A 27,134-nucleotide genomic window follows, 5' to 3' on the forward strand; every position below is an offset into this window, starting at 1 on the left:
AAAATTAATTTAAGTCACATAGTCTATGGCATTTTGTTATGGCAGCCCAAGCTGACTGATACAGTCTTCTAGCTCTAGCATGAAGATCCTTCTTCATTTCACCCAACACAGCATTTACCACTTATTTTTCTCTTCCTTTCATATTACGATGTGTTAATACCAAGGGATCCATGGCTTTGGGCACAATGTGTAGCACACAGAAGTCAATTATTAGTGAATGAAATTAATTTCAGGGCGCCTGGGTGGCTCAGTCGGTTAAGCACCCAACTTCAGCTCAGGTCATGATCTTGTGGTTTGTGGGTTCAAGCTCCGCATCGGACTCTGTGCTGACAGCTCACAGCCTGGAGCCTGCTTTGGATTCTGTGTCTCCCCCTCTCTCTGCCCCTCCCCTACTCATGTTCTGTCTCTGTCTCTCAATAATAAATAAATATTTTTTAAAAATTTAAAAAAAAATTAATTTCAAGTCTTCCAGATTGGGAGGGGGGCAAGGAGAGCAGGTGAGACAAGGAAGGAAGGAATGCTGTTTTCATCCGAAGTATCAAAAGCCCCAATAATTTAAGTATTATCTTAAATATGATCTTTTTTGCTTTTCACAATTAACATTTCATTTGTTTTCCTATTTTCTAGTCTGTACTGTACTTGATTATATTAATACATATTGCTGATATATGAAAGTTCTTCCACTGATTGCTTTATAGGTGTCTTCTGTCCCCATCCAGACTGCAAATGTCTTGAAGTCGTATGTACTGAATATCAATGTATTGAATCCTCATAGTATCTAACCTAATACTAGACATAATAGGTATTCAGTAAGGTCATATTGATTTAATAACAAGTGTTTGAATTTCAAAAGCTTCTTTTGATACAAAGAATAGGTTTTATCTCATTGTCCTTCAACAGAGAGCCAAAAACCCTTCAGGACTCATTTTTATAGATTCAAGGACAATTCATACGTCTGAGGGGACAAAATGAAACACCATATATTTTGAGAATACCCAAAATAGAATCTTAGGCACTTCATTTTTTTTCTAATGGTATTGTGGTGACTTTTGCCCATGCTACTTAGAATTCACTGTCCAGGATAAACAAGAACTGGGTATTGACATGTGGCCTGGCCTCTTTACATGGGCTTCTTTCCAAGAGCTCTGCCTGGTACATAATAGGCACTTGAGAATGTTGAAAAAACTACAAAAGACCAACTTCTAACAAGAATTCAGAACTAAGATAGTTTTTTTTTTAATGGTCATCCTTAATAGGCACTTAGTAAACAGAAGGTTTTAGACATATTAACAGAAAGATGCTGATAAATGCCTCGTATGTATAAACATATAAAATCAAAACACAGAAACTTCAAAAGTCTAAAAGTTTATTGCCAGAATCGCAAACTTCATAAAGACACCTTTTTAAAGTACATAGTAAATGACAAGCAAAATAAACAGAAAAGTTTGACCAAAGAAAAGCAAAGATTGCTGCTATCACGCACATATAGTCAAATTAATGCCAAACCAAACAGGTGCATTGAAGAGTATATAGGTTACACAATCCACAATCTAAAACTAAAGGAGACTCATTCCAAAATGTTTGGGTTTGGGGTGGAGTATTCTGGGGAGAACGGGATGGGTAATTTTCTCCTAATACAGAAAATGGAAATATTTAGATGAGAAACAGAATGATGTCTAGAATATCAATGATCAACTCAATTTCATCTCCAAGAACAGAAATCTGTATTATAGGCCAAAAGAAGTACAAGAACCGATCAAAAAAACTAAACACAGAAGGAACGAACTCTAGATTCAATTTGTGCTATCCTTACAACTGATTACCATTTCAGACACACTACATCCAGTGTATTAGATATGTTAGATGAGCTGAGAAGATAAAAAGCCAGAACAGTATTTGATTTCAACCAAGGTTATATCTTCTTAATCATTGAAACTCTATCACTATACTGCAAGCACTAGGTTTTCTTTTGTTAGTATTTAGTAAAGTGAAAATTCACATAAGTGAAGCCAAGGAAGTAGCAACTAACTGACTACTAGTGCCCAATAGAGCTACTGCTAAAGGAGTAGGAGTAAGAGTAGGAAGAATTGCCTGTTGCATCAAAGCTTCCTCTCCGGGACCCACTTCGGGAACCAGAGCGAGAGCCGGAGCGGGAGCCGGAGCGGGAGCCAGAGCGGGAGCCCGATCGGGAGCCTGGGGCAGAAGACATGTTGTAAGGGCTAGGCAAGCCCTTGGAAGAAACAGAGGCGGCCTCCAGAAGGCGTAGGCCAGTGATATCTTCCACCATGGAGCGATTCATGGCATCCTTATAGGATATTTTTAATTTGGTTTTGGGGCAGGTCAGGATTTTGGCATAGCTGCTGGTGTCTTGCAGCCTCTGAGCTGCTCGGCCGTCGATGAATCCTTTCCTGATGGCTTCTTCCGTGCTTATCCTCCCATGCACTTCTGGGTCAACAAGGCCTCCAGTGAGGTACTGGAACTCCAGAAAGCGCTGACCTGCCTCATAGGGGAGCCATTTTTCTTTTACTGCCTCTGCTGCTGACATCTTCTTCTTTCCCTTCACACCTTCAAAGCCAATGAAGGCTTTCTGAGCGGGCTTCAGCCTGGTGGCCATATCTTGGTCAATCAGGCCCTGGGAGACTGCATCCTGAAGTGAGAGCTTCTGACCACTGGTTGGGTGGATGATGCCACCTGTGCAAGCCTGAGCTTCCAGAAGCCTCTGACCAGTGATGCTATCGACAATGCCCCGCTCTATTCCCTCTGTAATGGAGATCTTCTCTAGGTTTTCTGTGTCAAAGATGGCTGCAATGGGGCTTGATTCTTCCAGGGGGTCAGACAGAGAGCTGCTCCTGATGGTTATGTTCCTGACACTGGATATGGTAGAAATCTTACTTACTGACTCATGTCGGCTGTTGCTGAAAACATCGTCACTGATGCCACCACCTATGCCGCTGCTGTTGCCCACGCCATTTTTCAAGGAGATCATATCAGCAAACTGAGTGAGGCTGAGGCTGCCAGATCGGTACTGATCAAAGAACTTCCTGTCAATGAGGCCCTTGTCAATAGCCTCTTGAATATCATACTGACTGCCTGTCTTCCTGTCTACCAGGACCACCCTGGTGGAGCCGTCAGATCCAGTGATGGTTATTTCTTCCCACTCGCACTCCTGCTCACACAGTTCTCTGAAGGTTTCATAATCTATAAGGCCCTTCTTGTAGGCCTCCTGAACAGACATCTCCTTGTTGGTCTCTGGGTCAACGATGACCACTCTGCGCTTCCTGAGGGTATTCTTTTGTGATGTCTGCACCTCTTTCTTCTTTTCTTTCAGGGGCAGAAGACAGAGCCCTGTTTCTTCATCCTTGATGCATCTTTCTTTTAGCTGAAGATAGGTAAGATTTTCTTCTGTGTTGGGGTCAAAGAATCCTTTTGTATCGTCACTTGGATCAGAGAGAATCTCACTGAGCTCCTCATTAAAGTAGCCCCTCTTGTACGCCATGTCAACTGGCAGGCGATGGCTCTCCTTCGGGTCGATGATCCCCCCGGTTGCAATCTGTGCTTCCAATAAACGAATGCCATGGCCCTTTTCAATGAGTTCCTTGTTCATGGCTTGGAACAAAGAGATGATGTTTCCCGTTTCAGGATCATTATATCCGGTGACAGCTCGTTCTGCAGACAGGAGCTTCTCTTTGAACTCAATACCCACCAGGCCTCTTTTGTAGGCTTCTTCCACCGGTAGCCTCAAGTTGCTAACAGGATCCACTATAAAGCCAGTAGCTGCTTGGGCTTCCAGCAACTCCAGGGCAGTACCAGGTCGGACCAAGCCAATTTTCATGGCCTCATAAATGCCAAGCTTCTGTTTCGTGGTCTCATTGTATATGCCCGCTATGCAACTTGAACCCTGAAGGAAGTCTTTAATTCTCTCGCCAACCTCATCATAAGAAATCTGACCTGATTCCAGTTCATTTACAGTGGATGGTCTCAATATACCAGAATCCACCAGCTCAGAGACGGTCACCTGTTGTCTGATTCCTTGGAAGGACATACTTCTCTTCTGCACTGACAACAGGAGCAGACCAGTGTGTGGTTCGATTCTGCACCGTTCTCTCAGCTGCATGTAACTGACCTTCTTTTTGGTGACTGGATCCACAAAGTTCTTCTGACTATCTCGGGGATCATTCAAGGACCGATACAAATCCCTGTCAATCAGCCCACGGGCCAAGGCTACATCTTTCGGCAAAAAGACGCTATTCACGGGGTCCACCACACCCCCTGAAGCAATCTGGGCTTCCAGCAGGCGCATTCCGGTTTCTCTATCAATCAGATTTTTCTTGATGGCTTCTGAAACAGATACGGTCTTGCCTGAAAACGGATCGTCGAAACCAGTGATAGCTTTCTCTGCTGTGTATATCTGTTGACGGTCATCGAAGTCGATGAGGTCCCGAGCGATCGCGTTGTCAACGGTCAGCTTCTCATTCCTATGGGGATCAATTATACCGCCTGTAGCTGCCTGGGCTTCCAGGAGCATGACTGTGGATTCCGGGGTGATTAATTTCTTCCTTTTGGCCTCTACCAGAGAGTACTTTTCCTTAGGGGAAGCAGATGCTCCAGCGATAGCCCCTGCACCCCGAAGGAAAGGCTGGATTTCAGAAGCAACTTCTTCCACGGACTTTTTCCCCTTCAGCAGTTTGTCCAAGGTTGTTTTGTCAATTAGCTGGCACTCATAGAGCTGCATGGCCGTTACCTTCTTCCTCAGTCCATCAAACACCAGCTTTGAGGAGTCAACCGTCCACTCATATTCTGTCTGGGTCTCCCGATGGGACCCATAGGGGCGCTGCTTGAGTTTGTCGATTTCCCTCTGAAGTCGGGAGCGCTCTGTTTCCAGCTGTGACTGCGTCTCCCTGGTGGAGTCCTCCAACTTGCGCCTGTACCGCTCCTCAATCCTCTTGATCTCTGCCTGGAGTCTTTCGATCTCACTCCTAAGGCTGTTCTTCTCTCTCTCACTCTTTTCTCTTTCCGACTCGATCTTCCTAATCGTCTCTTCCTTGCGGGAGTACTGGGTTTTCCACTGATTGAGGTCATTCTGGATTTGCTGTTTCTCACACTCGAGGCGTTGTTTCACCCTGCTTTCCGCATCCAGCGTTGCTTTCGCGCGAGTGAGCTCATCCTCCAGCCTCTGCAGCCTGCTCTTGTCTTGCTCCAGAACTTTGATTTTCACTAGAAGGCTCTCTCTTTCCTGCACCACCTGAGTGCACTGGTTCTTTGATTCCTGAATCCGATTAGATGCCTAGAATTTAAAAAGAAAGAAATGGGAAGAAATAATGTTTTGATCGTATCATAGGGTTATAATTCCTCTTTTCCTACACTTAAAAAATAAAACTTAGTTTGAACTTCCTCTATTTTCCCTGGATATACTGCTATTTTGTTATCTTATAAATTATGAAAAAAAAATTCTGTAGAGGTATGTTGCCACTTTGATAAATGGCATCATACTTACTTTTTTTTTAAGAAGGAACTAGGAGAAGTTATAGACCTGTCTTACTCTTAACAGAAATAATGGTTTGAAAAAATATGGGGAATTTTGTCCCAGGTTATCACACCTGCTATACCTACATCTCCCCTCTTACAGCTATACTAACATGTTTAATAAAACAAAATAAATCTATGGGCATATACACACCCTACACCCAGCCCCACACAAATATTGTCTATAGAAGTCAAACGTATTAGAACTTAAAGAAGGTATTTTTAAACTAGGGGTTAAAAGAAAAGCCTAGCAAAAATCAGGGTCGTGATCAAAAGAGAACATGTCATGCATGCAGAAAAGCCGTGTAAGCAAGCAAGAAAAAGTGATTTCAAAATTGCATAGACAATACCTTTACCATGGCTTTTATTTAGGAAAATTTTAATGGAAAAAATACAGGTCATAGCTCGCTAAGTAAGAGCTATCTTCTAGAAAACAGACTGGAATAGTCAGAGGACAAGCTCTCAGGTGTTAAACCTGATGGTGTGCTAAAGTTTGAAAAGCACGGCCAAACAGAGGTGACACACAGATTGGTATTGATGCGGGAACAGGACAGAAGGGCAAAGAGGGCAAATTGCTTTCAAGCAGTGGCCTGGGTTATGACAGCTAGTAGTACAGCAATAAGGAGAAAAATTAGACTTTCTGTAAGTGGCCATCCCAGTTAGCAGGAGCACAGCTAAGATGAGATGAAAATGGAGGGAATTATTTGAAGGACAGGGAAGCTGTGATCAAATATTTGTGAATACCTCTAAAGCCTGCTTTTGGAATTTCTCAATTTCCTGTCTCAAATTTTCCCTCTCTCTCTGTAAATCATTAATCAGCCCCTGCAGTTCCAGGGTCCGGTTGTTGCTGATCTGCAGCTGGCTCCTGAGTTCAGAGATGGTTGCATTTCTATCGCTATCCGCCTCGCTCCGGCTCCTCCTGAGGTCGTCGTATTCCAGCCTCAGGTTCCGAAGCTCCTCCTCCAACATCAAGTGCTCCTTGGTCAGGTTCTCCGTGAGAGACTGCAGCCTCTCGATCTCTATCTTGCTTTCATTTAAGCTCCTGCTTTTATCCTCTATCGCCTTCTGGAAATGCTCGTTCCTCAGGTGAGCCTGTTTGACATTCTCTTGTTCCTGCAGCAGCTGGCGTCTCAGGGCCTCGACCTCCACGGAGAGCCTTCTCAGCTCTTCCTGGGTCCTCTGCTTGTCCCTCAGGTGACCGTCCAACACGTCCCTCTGCTGCCGGAGGTCGTCCTCGCTCCGTTTCTTAATGATGGATGCTTGCTCCAGCTGCTGGGTCAGGCTGGTGATTTTTATCGCCTGCTCTTTCAGAGACCTCCTCATGCCTTCCAGCTCCTCCTCCAGCTTCTTCCTCTTCAAGGAGTCTTCCGAGGCGGTCCTCCTCAGCCGATTCAGCTCCTCCTCCACCTTCTGCTTCTGCAGCTGCAGGTCCTTCAGAGAACTCTGGAATCTCGTGATGTCCTGGTCCTTCACAGCCCTCTCCTGGGACACCCGCTCGTAGTCGATCCTTAGGCGCGTGAGCTCTTGCTCCTGAACCTTCAGCTTGCTTATCGTCTCCGTCGCGCTATTATTTGCTTTCTGCAGATCATACTGGGCCCTCTGTAATTTAGCGTTCTCCTCTTCCAGGCGTTTCCGTTCACTGGTTTCCGTTTCTATCAGTTGTTTTAACCTCTCGATCTCCTTGTTTTTATCCTGGATGGTCTTGGCGGCATCATCGAGCGACTGCTTGTATCTCAGGCTCTCTTCCGTCCGCATCTGAGTGACCTGCCTCAGCTCAATCTCCAGCTGCTGTTTCCTCTGCGACACCTCCGAGCCCGTGGCCTTTTGCTGTTGGACGTCTTCTTCGACCCTCCTGAGGTTCTCGGTGGTCTGGGCTAACGTGTTCTTCAGTCGCTTTACTTCCTCGGATAGGCTGCGGTTTTCTCTGGTGAGGCTGTCGATCTGGGCTCGGTAGCCACTGGTGTCCTCTTCCTTCTGCATGGTGAGCTGGTGGATGGTGGTCTTGGTGATGTTGATCTCAGTCTCGAACTGGTTTTTTAAGCTGATGATTTCCTCGTCGTAATTGTTCCTTACCTTAGCCAGTTCATTTTCATATTCCCAGCGGCGCTTGGCCTCCTCCTGAAACTCAGCTTTGAGTCTCTCAATCTCCTTGTTTTTGTCCTGAATGGTCTTTGCAGCCTCTTCCAGGGACTGTTTGTGCCGAGCATTGTCCTCGGAGCGCTGCTGGATGACCTGCTTAAGCTCCATCTCCAGATGCTGCTTCTTCTGCATCATCTCGGAGCCACAGGCTTTTTGCTGCAGGGCGTCTTCTTCGGCCCGCCTCCGCTGCTCGGTGGTCTGCAGAATGCTGTCGTTGAGCCTGACGATCTCGTCCTTCAGATCTCGATTTTCCCTCGAGAGCCTATCAAGCTGGTTTCGGAGATTTTTGGAATCGTCCTCTTTTTGCATGGATATCTCCTTGATGGTGGTCTTCGTGATGTTAATCTCTGTTTCATACTTGTTCCTTAAATTACTCATCTCCTCATTATAGTGGTTTCTTACCTTTGCCAGCTCACTTTCATATTCTCTCTTCCGGGCGCCCTCCTCCTGCAGCAGAACCCTCAACCTTTCTATCTCGTACTCCTTCTCTTTGATGGCTTTCTCAGACTCCATTTTCTGCCAGCCAAGGCTCTCCTTTTCACACTGCCTTGCCTTCTGCAGCTGGTCATAGTCATTCTTCTGTTGGTCAAACCTGTCTTCCACGGCCTTCCGTCTTCGCTTCTCGTCCTCGATCTCGTAGGTCAGCCTGGTGATCTTCTCGTTGAGTTCTTTTATTTGGCCGTAGCACTTGTCCAGGTTTTGCTTGGCCGACTTGCCGTCCAGCTCTGCCTGCCTCTTCAGCTCCTCCAGGCTCACAAGCTTGGCTTTGAACTGGGAACATTCCGCCTGGTACTTCTGCAGGTTCTGGTCCAGGAATTTGTTCTTATTGCAGTTTTCAGAGTTGGCATCTCGGGCCAGTCTGAGCTCCTCTTCCAAAACTTCAATCTTGGTGTTTTTCAGCTGCGGAAGTGAAATCAGAAATTAGGATGAAAGGAAAACCTGTCACGTCCTAAAAAAAGAAACAGTCTTTTCCCCCCTCCCAGACCATTGTGTGTTCTCGTGTCTCTTCCCACACCTGCACATGTGCACACGCACACCACACACATAAGCACACATAGAAAGAGTGACACAAAGCAAAAGCTACTGGACAAAACCCCACGAAATCTGTATTCTCGTCGTAATTCTTCCATCAACTGCCTGTATGATCTTAGCAAATAATACAGCGTCTTTGAGGTTCCCCTGCCTCATGTGTAAATGAGGTGATTTCTTCCAAGATCAAAAGCTTAAGATTTCATAAGTTACGTTTCCTTTATTTCAAGGTATTAAATTTCCATACAAACTCAATGCATGTATTGGAAATAATGAGTAAATTAAACAATCAGATGTTTTCAATGTTGATAAAAACATCAAAATTTGATAAAGCAAATCTGTATGTTGATAAAAAAATCCAAATCCAGCCAGTCCAGGATGTTCTCTTCCTTAATTTAAAAAACACACGGGGCACCCGGGTGGCCCAGTTGGTTAAGCATCCGACTTCGGCTCAGGTCATGATCTCATAGTTAGCACTGGGCTCTGTGCTGACAGCTGGGAGCCTGAAGCCTGTTTCAGATTCTATCTGTCTGTCTGTCTGTCTGTCTCTCTCTCTGCCCCTCCCCCACTTATGCTCTGTGTCTCTCTCCCAAATATAAATAAACATAAAAAAGAGAGAGAGAGAGAGAGAAAACACACACAAACAAAAAAAGCAAAATCCTTGACCAAACAGTAAATGAAATTAGTGGGGTTTTTTTGGTAAGGTAAAGCAGCTAGAATTTTGTAAATATCACCTAACTCCATTCAGAGCAGTGTCCTGAAGCACAGAACTAACCCCTGACTTTTGAACAAATTCTACAACAGTGAGTGTATACCAGGGAGTATGTCCAGATCCATGTTCTAATGAGGCAGTAATAATAAGGTTCTATTCCATTTTCTTTTCCAATGCTCCAAGGAAATAAATTAAGTAAATTACCTTCAGATCTTCCAAACTCTTCAGCATCTCACTTAAGAACCTATAATAGTCTCCAGACCTTGTAAGTAGTTCTATGTATCGAGCATGCATATCTGCGGCCTTGCAAAAAAGGGATGAAAGAAAAAAAGAAAAAAATAATTATTGCATTAAAAAAATGTCCCATGCAAGCTGACCATTTTGTTTCCTAAATCAATAAAATAGTGAAATTATAATTTAAGAGTGAATTCCTGGGGTGCCTGGGTGGCTCAGTTGGTTAAGTGTCTGATTCTTGATTTCAGCTCAGGTCACGATCTCATGGTTTGGGAGTTTGAGCCCTGCATCAGGCTCTGCACTGACAGTGCGGAACCTGCTTAGGATTCTCTCTCCCTCTCCCTCTCTGCCCCTCCCCTGCTCACATACTCTCTCTCAAAAACAAATAAACACTTAAAAATTAACACAAATAAAGAGTGAACTCCCTTCCTTCATGTGTGCTAATTCCAAAATCTGGAAGCACCACAAAAGGCTAACAACATTGTATCCTATCCTTATCCCTCTAGAGTGTTTCCCCTAAACCATCTGATGGGTGATGTTCTCTGTCATCTTTGGGAAGAAGTTGTCTTTTAAAAATCGACTAGACATCTTCCACTTGTTAAAAGCTTCCCTCACTAAACCCAGAATTTAAGCCCAGTTTCTACCAAGATCCTTCTATATAAACAACAGATCCAGACTTCCACTAACCGCCTCCTAAAATCACTCCAGTATTGATGACTCCCACTAAAGGAGCATAACTTGCTATTAAGCCCTTTGGGAGTGGAGACCCTATAACAAGGGGTGAATTCAGGGTCTGCAGGGAAGACAGGAAGAAGGCAGAGACAATGAAGGTGCAGGAGGGGCTGGCTCTAAGAAATACGTAATGATGTACAAACCTCTTGCAGAATCACCCCAGAGGGAGACTGAACCATGGTTCTCTTGATAGGTATGTTCAGTAGGGTTTCCAATCCTGAGGTGTATGATGCCAGCTGGAGTTCATAATCCTACAGAATAAAAGGTTTAAGACAAATATACTCAAGGAACTTCACAGAGTCACTGACAGCTACAATTTCATGGTTCTAAATCATCAAGCTGTGTTTCTCATGACCAACCCCAAAGGCTACCATGCATTCATAGTGTCCAAGTCACTAACATTACATTATTAAACCAAGGAGTACATCTTTATATGCTACAGGAAGATTTTTACCCATATTACCAGTGTAAAGAATGAAGACCAGGCACTTCACTGATATTGCCAATGTGCAATGAATTCAAGTAAATGGATAACAAACTTTTCACGGTATGTTCAGGAGAGAACACATAAAAGCCACAATTGCTATCCTCGAGAAGTTTATACTCTTTCGAGTAAATCAGAAAATAATGCAGTTAATAATATATACTTTTAAAATATGGAACACTTCACAAATGTGCATGTCATTCTTACACAAGAACCATGCTAATATTCTCTGTATCATTCCAGTTTTAGTAGGTGTGCTGCCAAAGCAAGCACTTACCATTATTCTTGATGAGATGCCAACATTCTTTGTGAAACGAACATACCTTAATCGAATTTGCACAAAGTTCGGCGATTTTCTGTACTTCATCTGATTTGTCTCGCTTGCCACAGATTTCATTGTGCAAGTTCTAGACAAAAAGTAAAATATTTATAAGCGTTGAAGTATATAAATGTTTTTAAATAAATGCTATTTCACTGCTGAACAACTGGTTTTCCACAGTTTATGACTACGTGCAGTGAACTCGTATTCTCACAGGTCAGCCTTAGAAGATGAGCATGTTTTTCCTTCAGAAGAGTAAGCAAGATCTTCAACTTCTTACTCTCTAAGAGGAATCTTTCAAATCTGTACATTTTTCTGATCCTATCACCTCAATTTATAAAGATACTTTACTACAATGTTACATTATTTCTTTTACAATTGATTTCCACGATGATTTCCTTTCAATATCTCAACTGTTTTTCCACTGGGCCTTATGCAAGCATTCACCAAATGGACTAGTAATATCAAACACCACTTCAGGGTATTGGGTGACTCAGTCGGATAAACATCCGATTGTTGATTTCAGCTCAGGTCATGATCTCATGGTTCATGTCAGTCTCTGCACTGACAGCATGAAGCCTGCTTGGGATTCTCTCTCCCTCTCTGTCTCTGCCTCTTCCCTGCTCACGTTCTCACTCTCTCTCAGTAAATAAACATTTAAAAAAGTCTTTAAAAAAATATATAATTTCAAACCTAGACACTGCTATGAAAACTAGAGGAAAATACAGTGCACCCTCAATGTTATCTAAGGAAGCGACAAACTGGCTTGTACCTTCTGCTCATTCAAAAATCGCAGGACTGTGTTGGAATCACCAAACTTCATGGATTCTAAGGAATCCTGACGGCGTTTGGCATCATAGAGCCACTTGCAGAAGGCCTGATAGTTATCACGGTAATTCCTCAGTTGCTTGATTTGTTTCTCCAGGTCCCATAATCTGCAGAAGATAGATATGATAAAATCAGAAAAGCAGTGCTACTGGTCCTGAGAGTATTTAACAGAGTTATCATATGACCCAGTCATTCCACCTGCTGTGTGCTCAAGAGAATTGAAAACATGCCTCCCTACAAAAAGTTATACATGAATTTTCATGGTGACATTTTTCATGATAGCCAAAAATCATGAATGAATGAAAGTAAAAAAATAAAATAAAATAAAATAAAATAAAATAAAATAAAATAAAATGTAGTAAGTATAGCTATACGATAGAATATTATTCAGTCATAAAAAGGAATGAAGTACTAAAACATGCTACACCAAGGATGAACCCTGAAAACATTATACTGAGTGGAAAAAACAGTCACAAAGGAGCACATGATATATGATCCCTTCATGTGAAATGTCTGGAATAGACAAATCTACGGAGACAGAGGAAAGACTGGTGGTTGTTTAGGGCTGGAGGATTGGGAGGTAATGGGAAATTAGTGATAATGGGTACGGGGCTCTTTTTTTAGCACAAAGAAAATGTTCTAGACATAGATTGCAGTGATGGTTACATAATTTTAAATATAATAAAATTCATTGGATTATACACTTTCAATGGGCAAATTGTATGAGATAGGAATTAGTTATCAATAAAGGTAAAAGCACGGTTAGTAAAATGAACTACTTGCAAAAGTGAAGAGACTTTTTAAACCCTCATTTGGAAGAAGGCATTTCTTTTGTAGAAGATTTAATTTTCTTAAATTTAAGAAGAACACTCACTCAAAACATCTACTCCTTCCAACAATCCTAGCAAGAGTTTATAGGGCCCAAAAGGGCCTGATCAATGGCTTCCACTATTTCCCTAAGAGCCTGGAGAGTACCTGGTATGGGTTGGTTCAAGCTTGGGTACCTGCTTCCCTCATTTGCAACAAAGCTGACTCCAGACAGTCCGTGAACAGAGCGCCTCTTACGCCTAACTTACACAGCAAACCAAACCACTGCTTTTAGAGTGACAAATTCAAGTGACGCTATCGTGGAACAACCAAATGGGAAGAAAGTAGGGAAGGAAGTTGGCACACCTGTAGTCTATCTGTTTGTCTATTTTTTGCCAGCGGTCTGTCAGCTGTGTGACTTTGTCACTGAACTTGCCCAGATCCAGGTCATAAAGTGGATATTGTTGTGAGGTTTGGGAGTGGATCTGCTGGGCTTTCTGCAGCTCTGTCTTCATGGTGGCCAACAATGACTTCTTCAAGTTCAAGTCATTTTTGATTTTCTGTCATGAGAGAAAGAAAGAGTACAAATTAATCTCTTGGAATATTTGTATCTTTAAGTGATAATCAAGCCAGAAAAATATATTTGCTGATTGCATTTCCCATTATTTATGTCAATAAATAGCTCCTTACTTATTAAGCTACCCCCTTAATAAAGGATTCAGTGTGTATATTTGTTTGAGAAATGCTAAATACCATACTCTATTCCATTCCTGAATAATTATAATACATACGAATATATTAAAGCAGAAGAAAAGTCCTATAGTGAAGAAACCAGTTCAATTATGTTTAACTCTGCATTCCCCAAACAAATCTCACCACAAATTACATCCGCACATAGCTCCTAATAGTACACTCTAGAAGGCAGTGTGCTAGAGATAACGACAGATATCAACCATGTGTGGCTGATGAAATCCAGTAATCCTCAAACTCATGAAAACTTAGTGAAGCCTTGGATTTGGGTACTGAGTAGTCCTGCATGATTTCCCATAATACTGTTTATAACAGTGGTTATAAACTGAATAGAACTTTCAGTTACCTTCAGTCCGCAGCGGTAAGCTTCCACTTTATCCAGATCCAGGCACACGGTTTCCTCTTCAGTGAGTCTGGCTTCGTAAACCTTTAACATGTCTTCTGTCTGCAGGATAGCTTGGAGTAGAGCTCTTACTGTGCATAAGCTGTAAAGAGCAAAGGAGGCAAATAATATTGCCAGTGACGTAATTAGCCTTTGAACATTTGGCTCTTGCCACTATTAATTAAAGAAGCCGATAAAAATTTATTTTGCCTATTTCTAAGCTGCAGGAGCCATAAACTCCTCCCCCACCCCCTGTATCATCTTTCAGACAGCCATTCTGCATTAATTGAAGAAGAATTCTAAGTCCTGACTCTTACATAATATATCTCAGCTGTAAAACACGTTAGGTTTCACAACAGTGGAATTAACATCTCAAAATTACTGTCTCAAAAGCACAGTATCTACAAAAGTACTATCTCAAAATTACTATCTCAAAAGTCTGCAATGAACAGAAAAAACTGTAAGGCAAGACTGTAGTAAGTCAGGCATACAGAGCAAATGAAGTCTGACAAAATAAAGCTTGAGAAAAGCAAAACATCTGTGATAAATGTTAGGGGCGTTTACCTATTTAAGTAGCCATCTGTAACGCCATTGATATTTTCCAGTTTCTGAAACAGTCCAAATACTTCATTCTGTAAATAGCAGTATTTTTCTGAACCTCTGAAGTTAGCGAGCATATCTTTAAGCTGGTTGAGAACTTCAGCGATTGCCTGGGAATCATTCTGCACACTCTGTCAAAAAAGAAGAAAAGCTCTTGATTGAATTGTGTGAGTCTTATGATCATTTTTTGTCCTGACGAAGTCCACTAAATGGAAAAGACTCAAGAGATAGAGTTGACATTCCATTTCCTTCTTTGAGGAGCCTTATCAGCACTGTGTAAACATGGCCCTCTTACTCAGAATATATTATCTTAGATATCCCAATGCAGTGCACAGGCATGGCCGAGCAGGAAAGATCACAGGGCTGGGAGTTGACTACACTTGGGCCGTAGTCCCAGCTCTCTCTGTAGCTTTGAGGTTTTACCTCCCCCGACCAAACAAATCTCTCCATGTCAGTTTCCTGTCTATAAACAAAAATAATTCAGGGCACCTGGGTGACTTAGTCAGCTAAGCGTCCGACTCTTGGTCATAATCTCACAGTTTGTGAGTTCGAGCCCCACACCGGGCTTTGCACTGACAGGCTGCTTGGGATTCTCTCTCTCCACTTCTCCCCCACTCACTCACGCTCTATCTGTCTCTCTCAAAATAAACAACTAAACTGAAAAAAAAAATCTACTTGTTTAGCCCATATCATAGGTGGTTTCAGGCAGCAACCAAATTAATGTTTATGAAAACTTTAAAAATGAACAAAGTACTATGTGTGCACAAAGGAAAAACGCTGGAGTCTGATTCAACAATCCACAAACCAACATGAAGGTGTTTTAATCCCCAGCCTGGTAACCTTCTACAAATATGGAAGTAAGGGAAAGAAAAAAGGAAATCCTGCTAGAAGCCTGTTTTCTTGAAAATCAGTGCTCCTTGCCTATAAGTATTTAAACCAGGAGGGTTTTCTAATTAGCTTGCAGATAAATAATACACCCGGAATCGAACAAAATATCACCGGATGCCTACCTTCAGCTCATTTATTTTCACTGTGATGTGGTGCGTAGACCCTTGGTCTGCTAGCAGGATGTTCTTAAGGCTCATTCTGCCCTCACAGTGCTCCATCTGCCTGCGAATCTTCTGGAGCTCCATCAGCATCCATGTTTCCTGCTTGTCATGTTCTCTGTTGGTTTCAATCACTTTATTATGGTTGACATCTTGGCAGGAACCATGATGAGTGATTTCAGTTGTGGTTACTGTAAAAATATGTTAGGACCACAAAAGTCAGAGAAGTCAGAGAATTCCTAGCTAGAAGGGTACTTGTCCTCAAAAAGCATCTGTACTGCCTAAACTGCAGCTCCTTCTTTGATTTGAGTCTGAAAATTTAGTGTATGAGTGACTTTTGATACGTTATTTTTCAAAGTTGATTCTGAAACTATTTTCTGTTAAAGCTGTGTGTGCGGTTTCGTGCAAACTACTTTCTGTTAAAGCTGTGTGTGTGGTTGATAACAAAGAGAATAGACACTCCAAACCTGTCTGGTGCTGGGGGTAGCCGGGGAGCTGTATGACCAGGGTCTGGTAGTGCTTCTGGGCATCTGTGAACTGGGACTGCATTTTCCGCTTGTCATCATCTCCAAACATCTCCGAGCCCTGGCTGTTTCTGATGAACTCTTGGTAATGCAGCTCAAGGTCAGATATTGTCTTCATGTAATCTTCCTGCCGCATGGTTTTCAGCTGGAAGTAAACCAGGCAGGAGTGTTTGATTACCCCCACAGAGTGACCAAGGGGAGTGCCCAGAAACGCCCTATGCTAGAGGGGGCTTAAGGCAATCCTTGTTAAAGACCCGTTAAGATATAAAAGGTCCTGGAGAATTACGAGATTGCTCCTCAGAACCACAGCAGTGGGCTGTCAATTTATTTTTCCTACAGAATTTTATTCTTCAAAGGAAATATTACTCAGAAGTCGCAAATCTAAAGCAGATCACAGCAAAGCTGCTCTGACCACAAAGAGAAAAGGGGGACAAAGGAGATCCCAGACTTACTCATTCTGTACCTCTCTCCTGGCCCTGTTATCCCTAGTGGAACCCCTTAAGCCGGGATTCTTCAGACCACAACTTGAAAACCACTGATCTAGAGGAAGGACTGCTTTGAGTGTTATGCCATGAATTCTGTCCCACCATTCACTTCTGTGATATCCAGTTAATAGTTTATGACCTAGCTTTCCACTGCATCAAAGGACAATAGGATCCAGGATAGTACAGGACCACGTGTCTTTTCCATGGGTACTTCTGGCTTGTCAGGTAACTTCAGTCAGTACTTCTTTTTGTACCAGAGCCAGCCGTGTGCAAATCCCTCCCATCCTACTTGGGATGAGCCTCGCAGGCAGGCTGAGCTGACTCTTCAGATGAGATACGAACAGATTAGCCGCCCTGCTAAAAGGTCAGCCTGGCAGAAGCGAGCACCACAGGGGGCAGCTTGGCGCCTCCTCCAGGCAGCCTGCGTGGTCCTCAGGATGTACCTTGGCAATAGTCATGGCCCTGATTTTCTCGATGTCGATCATGCAGTAGTGCCAGGACACCAGGCTCTTCATGTTGATGTACAGCTGGTTCCACAGAGCCAAGATGGCTTCGTAGTATTGTTCGATCCTGGAAGGCACAAGGGGAAAACACACTGGAGCCCGGCTTTCAAACTTCCACCCAAACAGGAAACCTGCTATGCTCACATACTGTGTTAAAACTAAAACAAGAACCAACAGAGTAATAGTTAACGTATACAGTGAATGTATACTTTCCAGACATTCATCATTTCAATGGGTCTGGACTAATTTCCTCCCCCAAAGTTCATTCTCAATGATGCACATCAGTGTAGATAATTCACTTTTGCTCAAAACACACATTTCCTTGTTACTGTGTTGTTTGTCAGCAACTTTTTAATTGACAGAGGTCTAACACCATGCAGGATGGCAGGGAGAAACCGGTGATGGAATGTGGATGGCTACTGCAGCCTGGGAGTGAGTGTGTGGGCTCATTATGCTACTTTCCCTATTCTGTGTACAGTTGAAGATTTCCATACTTAAATGTGGAAAAGAATCTGCTGTGGACAATCTGTAAAATGAATGCTCTACTTGTTTGTTGATGAGCAGGTATTCCTAAGAAGGGCATTTTATTTTTGTGGCTACCTGTAAAATTACTGATTGTCTAAGAAGGGAAGAAGAACTTTGAAACAATACTTCAAGATACGTGGTAAGAATGGTTTCCTCACAGACATCCAGGTCCAGGAGGCACAGAGAACTCCCATCAAAATCAACAAAAGCAGGCCAACACCAAGACATATTGTAATTAAATTTGCAAAATCCAGTGCTAAAAAATCTTAAAAGCAGCAAGACAAAAGAAGTCCTTCACTTACAAGGGAAACCTCATAATGCTAGCTGGAGATTTCTCAACAGAAACTTGACAAGCCAGAAGGGAGTGGCATGATGTATTCAAAATACTGAATAGGAAAAATCTGCAGCCAAGAATACTCTATCCAGCAAGGCTAACATTCTGAATAGAAGGAGACATAAAGAGTTTCCCAGGCAAACAAAAACTAAAGGAGTTCATGACCACTAAACCAGCCCTGCAAGAAATGCTAAAGGGGGCTCTTCGAGTGCAAAGGAGAGACCAAGAGTGACAAAGACAAGAAAGAAAAGATCAAAGAAAATCTCCAGGAACAATGGCAAAACAAGTAACACAGTGGGAATAAATACAGATCTATCAATAATTACTTTGAATGTAAATGGACTAAATGCTCTAATCAAAAGACATAGGGTGTCAAAAAGGATAAAAAAAATGACTCATCCATATGCTGCCTACAAGAGATTCATTTTAGACCTAAAGACACCTGCAGATTGAAAGTGAAGGGGTGGAGAAATGTTTATCACACAAAAGAAAGTTGGAGTAGCAATACTTATATTGGACAAATTAGACTTTTGCTTTTGTATCATTTTTATCCTGCTTTGGTATCAGGGTAGTAATGGCCTCATGGAATGATTTTGAATGTATTGCCTCTATTCCATTACTTGTAAGATTTTGATAAAGATCATCATTAATTATATAGTTTTTAATGTTTGGTAGAATTCACCAGCAAAACCATATGGTCTTGGGCTTTTCTGTGCTGGGAGATTTTTGATTTCTAATTCAACTTGAATTCTTGTTATTGGTCTAAGAAGATTTCCTATTTTTTGGATTCAAGATCTGAGATTCAATCATGGTAACTTGTGCGTTTTAAGGGATTATCTGGGTTTTTTTCTAAGTTATCTGAATTGTTAACATATAATTGTTTATACTAATCTATTATCACACTATGTATTTCTGTGGTTATATGCTGTACTATTTTCTCTTCCATTTCTCATTTTGGTTTTTGAGTCTTCTCTCTTTTTTTTCTTAGTTAATGTAAAGCATTGCCAATTTGTTTCTTTTTGTGGAAAAACTGGTTATTACTTTCCATGTTCTGTTATTGTTTACTCTGATTTCTATTTTATTTCTTTCTGATTTTCTTTGTTCTTTTTTCTTCCTCTACTAAATTCTAGCTAAGTTTCTTCTTTTTCTAGTTCCTAGTGGTGTCATGTTGTTTATTTGAACTTTCCTAATACAAGCATTTATAACATAAATTTCATTCTAACATCCGCTTTTGCTGCAACCCATACATTTTGAAATATTGTGTTTGCTTTTTCTTTGGTTTCGAGACATATTTTGATTTGCTGTTTGATTTCTCATTTGGCCCATTGCTTGGACAGTTGTGGGTTGCTTAATATTTATATATTAAATATTTAATATTTTTTTAAAAGGATGGCTTTCTCCAGTCCCCCTATACAGTCATTCTTTTTTACCTTCCAATAAAAACTATAGTATCTTCAACATAAAGTTACATGACAATGCAAGGGGACCTTCCCGAGGCTCCTTTTTTCAAAGGAGGGGATTATAGTGAAAAAGGGTGGGTCTACGTTTTTGTATAAGCATTTGCCCCCTATTTCTCCACACTTGCATTCACGCTGTGGCCACTAGGAACTTCAACAACTTACTTGCAAGAGAGGTCCACAGCCAGAGGATTCGGAGGGGGTATAATCAGACCAACAGAAGGGACGAGCATGTCCACGCCTCCCGGACCCGTCACATACCACTTGCTGCGCTCATTATTGTCCTTCAGGATACACTCGTCCCCTTTGTGCACGATTTTCTGTAAGGCAAGCGGCCCGGTGTTTTGGCTTTACTCATGAGTACACACATTCTTATCTTTTTTCTCAAAGGGAGAAATAGAGATGAAATATGCAAACTGTTTGGGCTTTTATCTTATTATTTGCCCTTAAATGAAGATGATCTTTACACATCCCATCAATACTGATGCTTTAAATAATACATGTGAGCCTAAAAGGTGTGTATAAAATGAATTAGGTAAAGTAACTTTCCAACGACAGCCTGGGGAATCCATAAGTAAAGTGAGAAATCCTTTTATAAAGCAAAAATTCCCCCCGTGGCTTTTCTATTTTTGTGAGTTCATATTTTATATATTAGATTTGAGTATGTGGGAGTCACCTGTCTCATTCACTTGCTCTTAAAAGTTAGAAATAAAAAAAAGAAATTCTGAAATTCTTTCCCAGAAAATAACTTTCTAAATTAACTACAACATCTAAATAGCTTACTTTTTTTAAGTTAATTTATTTATTTTGAGAGAGAGGAGGAGAGAGTGCACAGGCATGAACAGGGAAGGGGCAGAGAAAGAGGGAAAGAGAGAATCCCAAGCAGGCTCTGTGCTGTCAGTATAGAGCCCCACATGGGTCTTCATGTCACGAACTGTGAGATCATGACCTGAGCCAAAATCAAGAGTCATATGCTTCACTGACTGAGCCACCCAGCCCCCTGAATAGCTCACTTTCTAAATCAACTCCATAGCTTCTTGAAATGGGTACACTTCAAATAGGACAACTATCTTAATTAGTGAAATGTAATAAGCTTGATATTTATGTATTTCATATCTCTATTTCAACTTGCTTCTCTCCATGCAAGTTCTCTTTTTTTTTTTAATGTGTATGTATTTTTAAGAGTGCGAGAGAGAGAGAGACAGAGTGAGATTAGGGGAGAGGCAGAGAGAGAGGGAGACACAGAATCCAAAGCAGGCTCCAGTCTCTGAGCTGTCAGCACAGAGCCCGACGTGAGGCCGGAACTCACAAACTGTGAGATCATGACCTGAGCCGAAGTCAGTCACTTAACTGACTGAGCCACCCAAGTACCCCTTACCATGCAAGTTCTTAAAACATTTCCACCTGTTAGAATAAACTCCACCGTTTTATAACATGTATCTAAACAGCTGGTCATATATTTCTTAAATCCTCCATAATTTTTACAGGAAAACAAAGTTGTGCGGGGGCGCCTGGGTGGCTCAGTCAGTTAAGCATCCGACTTCAGCTCAGGTCATGATCTTATGGCTCATGAGTTTGAGCCCTGAGTCAGGCTCTATGTCTTTTCACTCTGTGTCTCCCTCTCTCTGCCCCTCCCCTGCTCCTGCTCTGCCTCTCTCTCTCTCAAAAATAAACATTAAAAAAAATTAGAAAAAAAAAAGAAAAAGAGCTGTGAAAATCACATAAGTAATTAGTAAAAACAAGTCCTCTTTCCATATAAATGCTTGTATTTACCACAGAGCCTGCAGGATTAATACGCTCAATCAATTCATAATGTCTGTAACCACATTCACTTCAAACGCAGCATAATGCTCACATTCCCGCCTTCTTTCATGTCAGAAACTTAAAGTTCTTTACAGAAATTTTAAGATTTTAAAATTTAAGATTTAAAGGGTGGGGCATGGGGTGGCTCAGTGCGTTGAGCATCTGACTTCGGCTCACGTCATGATCTCACAGTTCATGGGTTCCAGCCCTACCCTGTGCTGACAGGGCAGAGCCTGCTTGGGACTCTCTCTCTCCCTCTCTCTCTCTCTCTCTCCCTCTCCCTCTCTGTCCCTTCCCCCACTCTCATGCACTGTCTCTCAAAATAAATCAGCTTAAAAAAAAAAGATTTAAAGGGTAATCACAGATGAAGTTCTGCATATTAGAAGAAGAGAAGTATTAATACTTAAAATGAAAAGTTTAAAAATAACTGTTGCCCTGGGCACCTGGATAGCTCAGTCGGTTAGGCATCCGACTCTTGATTTCGGCTCAGGTCATGATCCCAAGGTCATGAGACAGAGCCTCACGTAGAGCTCTGTTGTAACCTCAGAGCCTGCCTGGGATTCTCCCACTCCCTCTTTCTCTCTGCCACCGCCCTCCACTTGCCTCTCTCTGTCTCTCTCAAAATAGATAAATAAACATTTAAAAAATAATCACCACTGTCCTAATTATCAAGAGCTATGATAAGAGTCAGAGTAAAGCTGCTGCAGTTCAACAGTTTGTTGCTCTGTGTATGAAAGCAAGGCATTGACTTGGCTGCCCACTGATACGTGGATTAAACTCTACTCCCTCGATGGCAAAAATCTCTGAGCAAAGAAAGGGAAAACATGTGATTCATTCTGAAGAAGTGAGTGCACACCTGGTCTTGTTTGTAGTCACAGAGAGCCCTGAGAATAATGGGTTTGTTGCTTCTGTAGTCTGGGTTGCGTGGTTTCAGCTGCACAATCTTCTTGGACTTGTTTACCAAGTTCTGGACCTGACGCTTGTATTCCAGGATTTTCTCTCGTTCTTTCTGCAATTGGAAATAAGATTGTACTTTAGCATAGATGCTCAGTGCATTTCAGGTAAGACCTGCAAATGACATTAATATAGCTGCTACGACGTCACAAATTAGGTATTGCTACGGTTGCCTCAGCTACAAAAGGCTGCAGGTTTATCTATCTGCAGGGACGATAGGAACCTTTCATAACAAGCCACTTCAGAAGCTACAGAGCCATGAATGAAGTGGGCAGGAAAGAATATCATTGTGTGAAAAGACTTTGCCAATAGAATTTGAAGTATGCTTTCCAAAGGAATTTTCTTGGTAAGTAATCAGTATTCTGTCTTTGTTTTGCGACGATACCTCCAGCTCCTTGATCTGTTCCAGCAGGCGCTGCAGGGGCATGTTCTTGTCACAGGGGTACTTCTTCCTGATGGAGTCCTGAAGGCCCTTCAAGTAGGCTTCAGTTGACTGGGCTTCTTCAAAAAACTATTAAAGATGAGAGTGATCACATGTTAAGGAAAAGGAACTCAGTAGGCAACTACTATTTCCATTTCAAGGAGTACCTTCCCGGAGTCTATTTAATAGGTGGCTAAAGGAAAAGGTTACAGCAGAAGGTATATTAACCTACGTGACAGCCAGAGACATCTGAGTGACTCGTGATCAAGTTGCCAATCTGTGCTCCTTGACACGAAAAGCCAATAAATAGGATTTGTAAAATATTTTGAAGACTGTATTCAGTGCTTCTAGGAGTACATTCAAAAGATAAAGTATTCTGGGGCACCCAGGTGGCTCAGTCGGTTAAGAATCCGACTTCAGCTCAGGTCACGAGCTCGTAGTTCACAAGTTTGAGCCCGGGGTCGGGCTCTGTGCTGACAGCTCAGAGCCTGAAGCCTGCTTCAGATTCTGTGTCTCCCTCTCTCTCTGCCCCTCCCCCACTCACACTCGGTCTCTCTCTCTCTCTCTCTCTCTCAAAAATAAATAAAACATCAAAAAAAATTAGAAAAAAAGAAGATAAGGTATTAAGACCTATACGACAATTAAGTTACTACTAAGCATAAAAACCTGGAAGTAGGCAGCATTTTCTTTGAGATGAACATCAATGCACTTAGTGATCTGGAGAATCCAGCTCCACTGTGTCTGAAGAGTATCCATATATGCCTGAAACAAGAAACCATCAGCTGTCACATTGCCACTCAGTGACAAGGACACCCATTCTTTGATTGACATGTGAGCCTGAATGAAAGCTACGAAATATGTTCTATCTAATACCAAATCAAGCAAACATTTTTCTAAAAATTGAAAAGAGAAACTTCCCAATGCAGGGGGTGCCTGGGGAACTCAGATGGTTAACTGTCTGATTCTTGGTTTCGACTCAGGTCATGATCTCACAGATTGTGAGGTCTGTGCTGATAGCGCAGAGCCTGCTTGGAATTCTCGCTCTCTGTCCCTCCCCCACTTAGGCACGTGCACAGTCTTACTCTCTCAAAAAAAAAAATAAAAAAAATAAAATTTCCCAATAGGGAACTCTTGGTATGGTAGAAATTAAAAACAGTTTTAGCAAATAGATACCATTAGGAGATTAGCCAAAATATTCACTCAAATGGCATAGTTACTGACCAATCAGAATCAGAACAGACACTGGGTGGCACTGGGGCAGGGTCCTTCCACTGCACCCTGTTCCTATACAGCTTCTGGATGATGAGGAAGTCCAAGGAACCCATGCAGTCACCCATGTGACTCTTATCAACTGGTATGAAGAACAGTTTCTAACAACCAGTATGGCCATTACAGTGCTGCTACCAGCTAATGTTGGCCTTTAGCACAGCCCACAGATGGCAGCCTAGGGCAGAGGTCAGCGGCCCGAAGGCTACACTGGACCCACTGCGTGTATTTATAAATAAAGTTTTGTTGGAACACAGTCATGTTCATTCACTTACATGTTGTTATGGTTACTTTCACACAACAATGTCTGTGTTAAGTAATCTCAACAGAAACCAAATGGCCTGCAAGCCTAAAATATTAATTATTTGGTCCTTTCCAGAAAAGCTTGTCAGCCCCGAGTCTAGGGTTTTGATCCCAAAATATGTAAAATAAACTTGTCATGGCTTTATGATACATACGAATCATTCAATCTGTATAGTATTACTTTATAAAAAGTTCCCCTTTACTCTCTATTGAAAATATCTCTTGAAGCCTACCTCAATTTTGTCTGAAGCTGGATGCTGATTGAGGACAAGTTGGTCACTTTCTTGTTTAAGCTTATTGAGCTCTTTTTCCTTAACTTCCAGTTGGCTCATGCGTATCTGTAAACGAAAGAAAAATCCATCAGGGCAAAGTCACCATTAGCCGGCCATCACTTCTACTGGTTTTAGCGAAAATTAGAATACAAAACTACATTCTGGAAATGAACGATGTCAAACAGTCGAATTATGGTGTCCTCAAGAATCATAGCATTTTAAAGACCAGAAAGGGGGGCGCCTGGGTGGCTCAGTCGGTTGGGCGGCTGACTTCAGCTCAGGTCACGATCTCGCGGTCCGTGAGTTGGAGCCCCGTGTCAGGCTCTGGGCTGATGGCTCGGAGCCTGGAGCCTGTTTCCGATTCTGTGTCTCCCTCTCTCTCTGCCCCTCCCCCGTTCATGTTCTGTCTCTCTCTGTCTCAAAAATGAAAACGTTAAAAAAATTAAAAAAAAAATAAAAATAAATAAATAAATAAAGACCAGAAAGGATGTTTGAGATCATCTAGTACATGGCAGATGTCACACTGGAGACATGTCTTGTCCCAATCCACACAGGCAAAGGGACAGCAACAACTAATGGTGAGATTTCCTAATCCTAGGTTTGAATCCACCATCCTACTGGGCTACACACACTTTGGGATATCCAAATGCATAACTCTGACTCTTATCTACTGTCTTCCAGGATGGTAAGCAATGCATTGCCCCTCTAGAGTCACTGAGAAGTTTCCAGAAAGGAACGGCTTGTCATGACCATTTCAACTGAGGCAGAATTCCACATAGCTGATTAAATTATTGAGGCCTTTGTCCCCATGTCAGGGCCCTGTCAGGCAAGAGCCTCGCATCTACAACTCCGAGGGGCAAGCTTACAGAGAAGGCCTCCTGCTTCTGGGCGATGTTGGTGTTCCGGTCGCTCCAGTCATAGAGCAGTTCCTCCTCCTCACAGTCATTGATCCACATGATCTCTCGGGACGTGGCCTGGATGATGTTCTGCAGCTGTCGCAGGTGATCCATCCTCTCAAAGGACGCTTTCTGCAAGGCAAGTTCAAAAGCAGCATTAGGATAACAGTATGCACCTTACTGGTGTTCTCTGCAGTTTCCATAGATAAATCTGTGTGGTCCCTTTTATTTAAAAAAAATTTTTTTTTTTTTAATAGACAAATACAGGGGCACCTGGGTGGCTCAGTCAGTTAAGCATCTGCCTTCAGCTCAGATCATGATCTCACAGTTTGTGAGTTCGAGCCCTGTGTCAGGCTCTGTGCTGACAGCTCAGAGCCTGGAGCCTGCTTCGGATTCTGTGTCTCCCTCTCTCTCTCTGCCCCTCCCCCACTCATGCTATGTCTCTCTCACTCTCTCGAAAGTAAACATTAATTAAAAAATAAATAAATAAATAAATTACATGAATCGGTAAAATCTTCCCTGACCACCTAGAATGTAAAAAAAAAAAAAAAAAAAAAAAAAAAAATCCATCCAAACTTATGATCAACAAGGGAGCAATTTTAGATTCAGTGGAATAGCCTAACCCAAAAGGGTCTTGATTCAGACACTGATGTTTGGTTTCGAGAATTAGTTTTAGACTACAAAGGGAAAAACGGATGCTTAGAAAGATAAGCCAAGTTTTTCCTGCCCTCTGCCACACCCCAAAATTTCAAGGTGCCATCAGTCATGCCCCGGATCTAATAGGACAACTGTGTCCTACATTGTGTCCCACTAGCCACATTATTTTAAAAGGATCACTGCCAACAAGAAAATATTGAGGACGTGAAGCCAGGGTGTCACAAGTAGGTGAAAAAAATGGCAACCATTCTTCTTACCAGTCAAGTGAATTGATTTCACGTTTGTCATAAAATGGTGATGACGGTCTAATCACTCTCTATCTAGGGAAAACAAGTCTTATTTTTGTTTATACTTCATAAAAAGGCTGCAATTGACCAATGGAAAAGCTTTATTTCTTTAACGCCAAGTATTTAATCTGTGTTATATACGTGACCCTCAACTTGCAAATAAACAGAATATCGGTGAATACTGTCTTCAGAAAAAAAGTCTTCTAACTTCACTTCTGAAGGAACCCCAGCAGTGGAAATGCAGTTAGCATCTACAAGCCCCTAACTATTACTTCCGGGTACTTCCTGGGTTATTAGGTGCTGCCGCCCAGGCTGTTCTCCACTTTTATGGAACTGAACTGAACTGAATGCAGAGATGTCAGAAATAAGTCTGCTTACCAGCAGGTTTTCATACTCCTCCTCCAACTGGTAGATCGCAGATTTCTCCCGCTAGAAAAAGACAAACAGCAAGCAAGTAGTTAATTCCCCTCGTGGGTTTGTACAAAAAGAGCAGCCCTTCTAAACCTCCTTTTTGTCAGATATTGACTTCAGATCCCTCAGTAGAAAGACATATTTGCTCTAGAAAATCTCAGAAAAATCTCTCAGTAAAAATCCCTTTTACTCATAGGGATCTTTTCCCTCACTGGCTTTTTTTTTTTTTTTTTTTTTTGAGAGACACACACAGAGAGAGAAAGAGAGAATAAGCAGGGGAGAGACAGAGAAAGAGAGAGAGAAAGAGAGAGAGAGAATCCCAAGAAGGCTCCATGCTCCATGCAGAGCCTGATGCAGGGCTTGAACTCACAAACCATGAGATCACGAGCCAAAATCAAGAGTCAGACACTCAACCAACTGAGCCACCCAGGCGCCCCCTTACTGTGCTTTT

General features: G+C 42.1%; 1 protein-coding gene and 1 non-coding gene across 2 annotated transcripts in view; both read right to left on the reverse strand.

The window, feature by feature from the left end:
* Positions 1-1,349: 1,349 nt before the first annotated feature.
* The window catches only part of LOC115513614 (desmoplakin), a 48,229-nt gene continuing 22,444 nt past the window's right edge, over positions 1,350-27,134 (reverse strand). Inside the window, 19 exon segments of the mRNA XM_030314883.1 lie at positions 1,350-5,284; positions 6,268-8,562; positions 9,608-9,706; positions 10,513-10,620; positions 11,177-11,260; positions 11,945-12,107; positions 13,174-13,367; positions 13,904-14,042; positions 14,504-14,670; positions 15,550-15,776; positions 16,053-16,254; positions 17,038-17,164; positions 19,579-19,733; positions 22,073-22,225; positions 22,556-22,681; positions 23,258-23,353; positions 24,394-24,498; positions 25,299-25,460; positions 26,651-26,701. Coding sequence (XP_030170743.1) covers positions 2,036-5,284; positions 6,268-8,562; positions 9,608-9,706; positions 10,513-10,620; positions 11,177-11,260; positions 11,945-12,107; positions 13,174-13,367; positions 13,904-14,042; positions 14,504-14,670; positions 15,550-15,776; positions 16,053-16,254; positions 17,038-17,164; positions 19,579-19,733; positions 22,073-22,225; positions 22,556-22,681; positions 23,258-23,353; positions 24,394-24,498; positions 25,299-25,460; positions 26,651-26,701 — 7,902 coding nt within the window. The 3' untranslated portion in view covers positions 1,350-2,035.
* On the reverse strand, positions 11,020-11,126 carry LOC115515085. Its single transcript, XR_003969151.1, has one exon. It is a non-coding gene; the product is annotated as a U6 spliceosomal RNA (small nuclear RNA).

Source organism: Lynx canadensis, chromosome B2, assembly GCF_007474595.2.
Source record: "Lynx canadensis isolate LIC74 chromosome B2, mLynCan4.pri.v2, whole genome shotgun sequence".
NCBI classification, from domain to species: Eukaryota; Metazoa; Chordata; class Mammalia; order Carnivora; family Felidae; genus Lynx; species Lynx canadensis.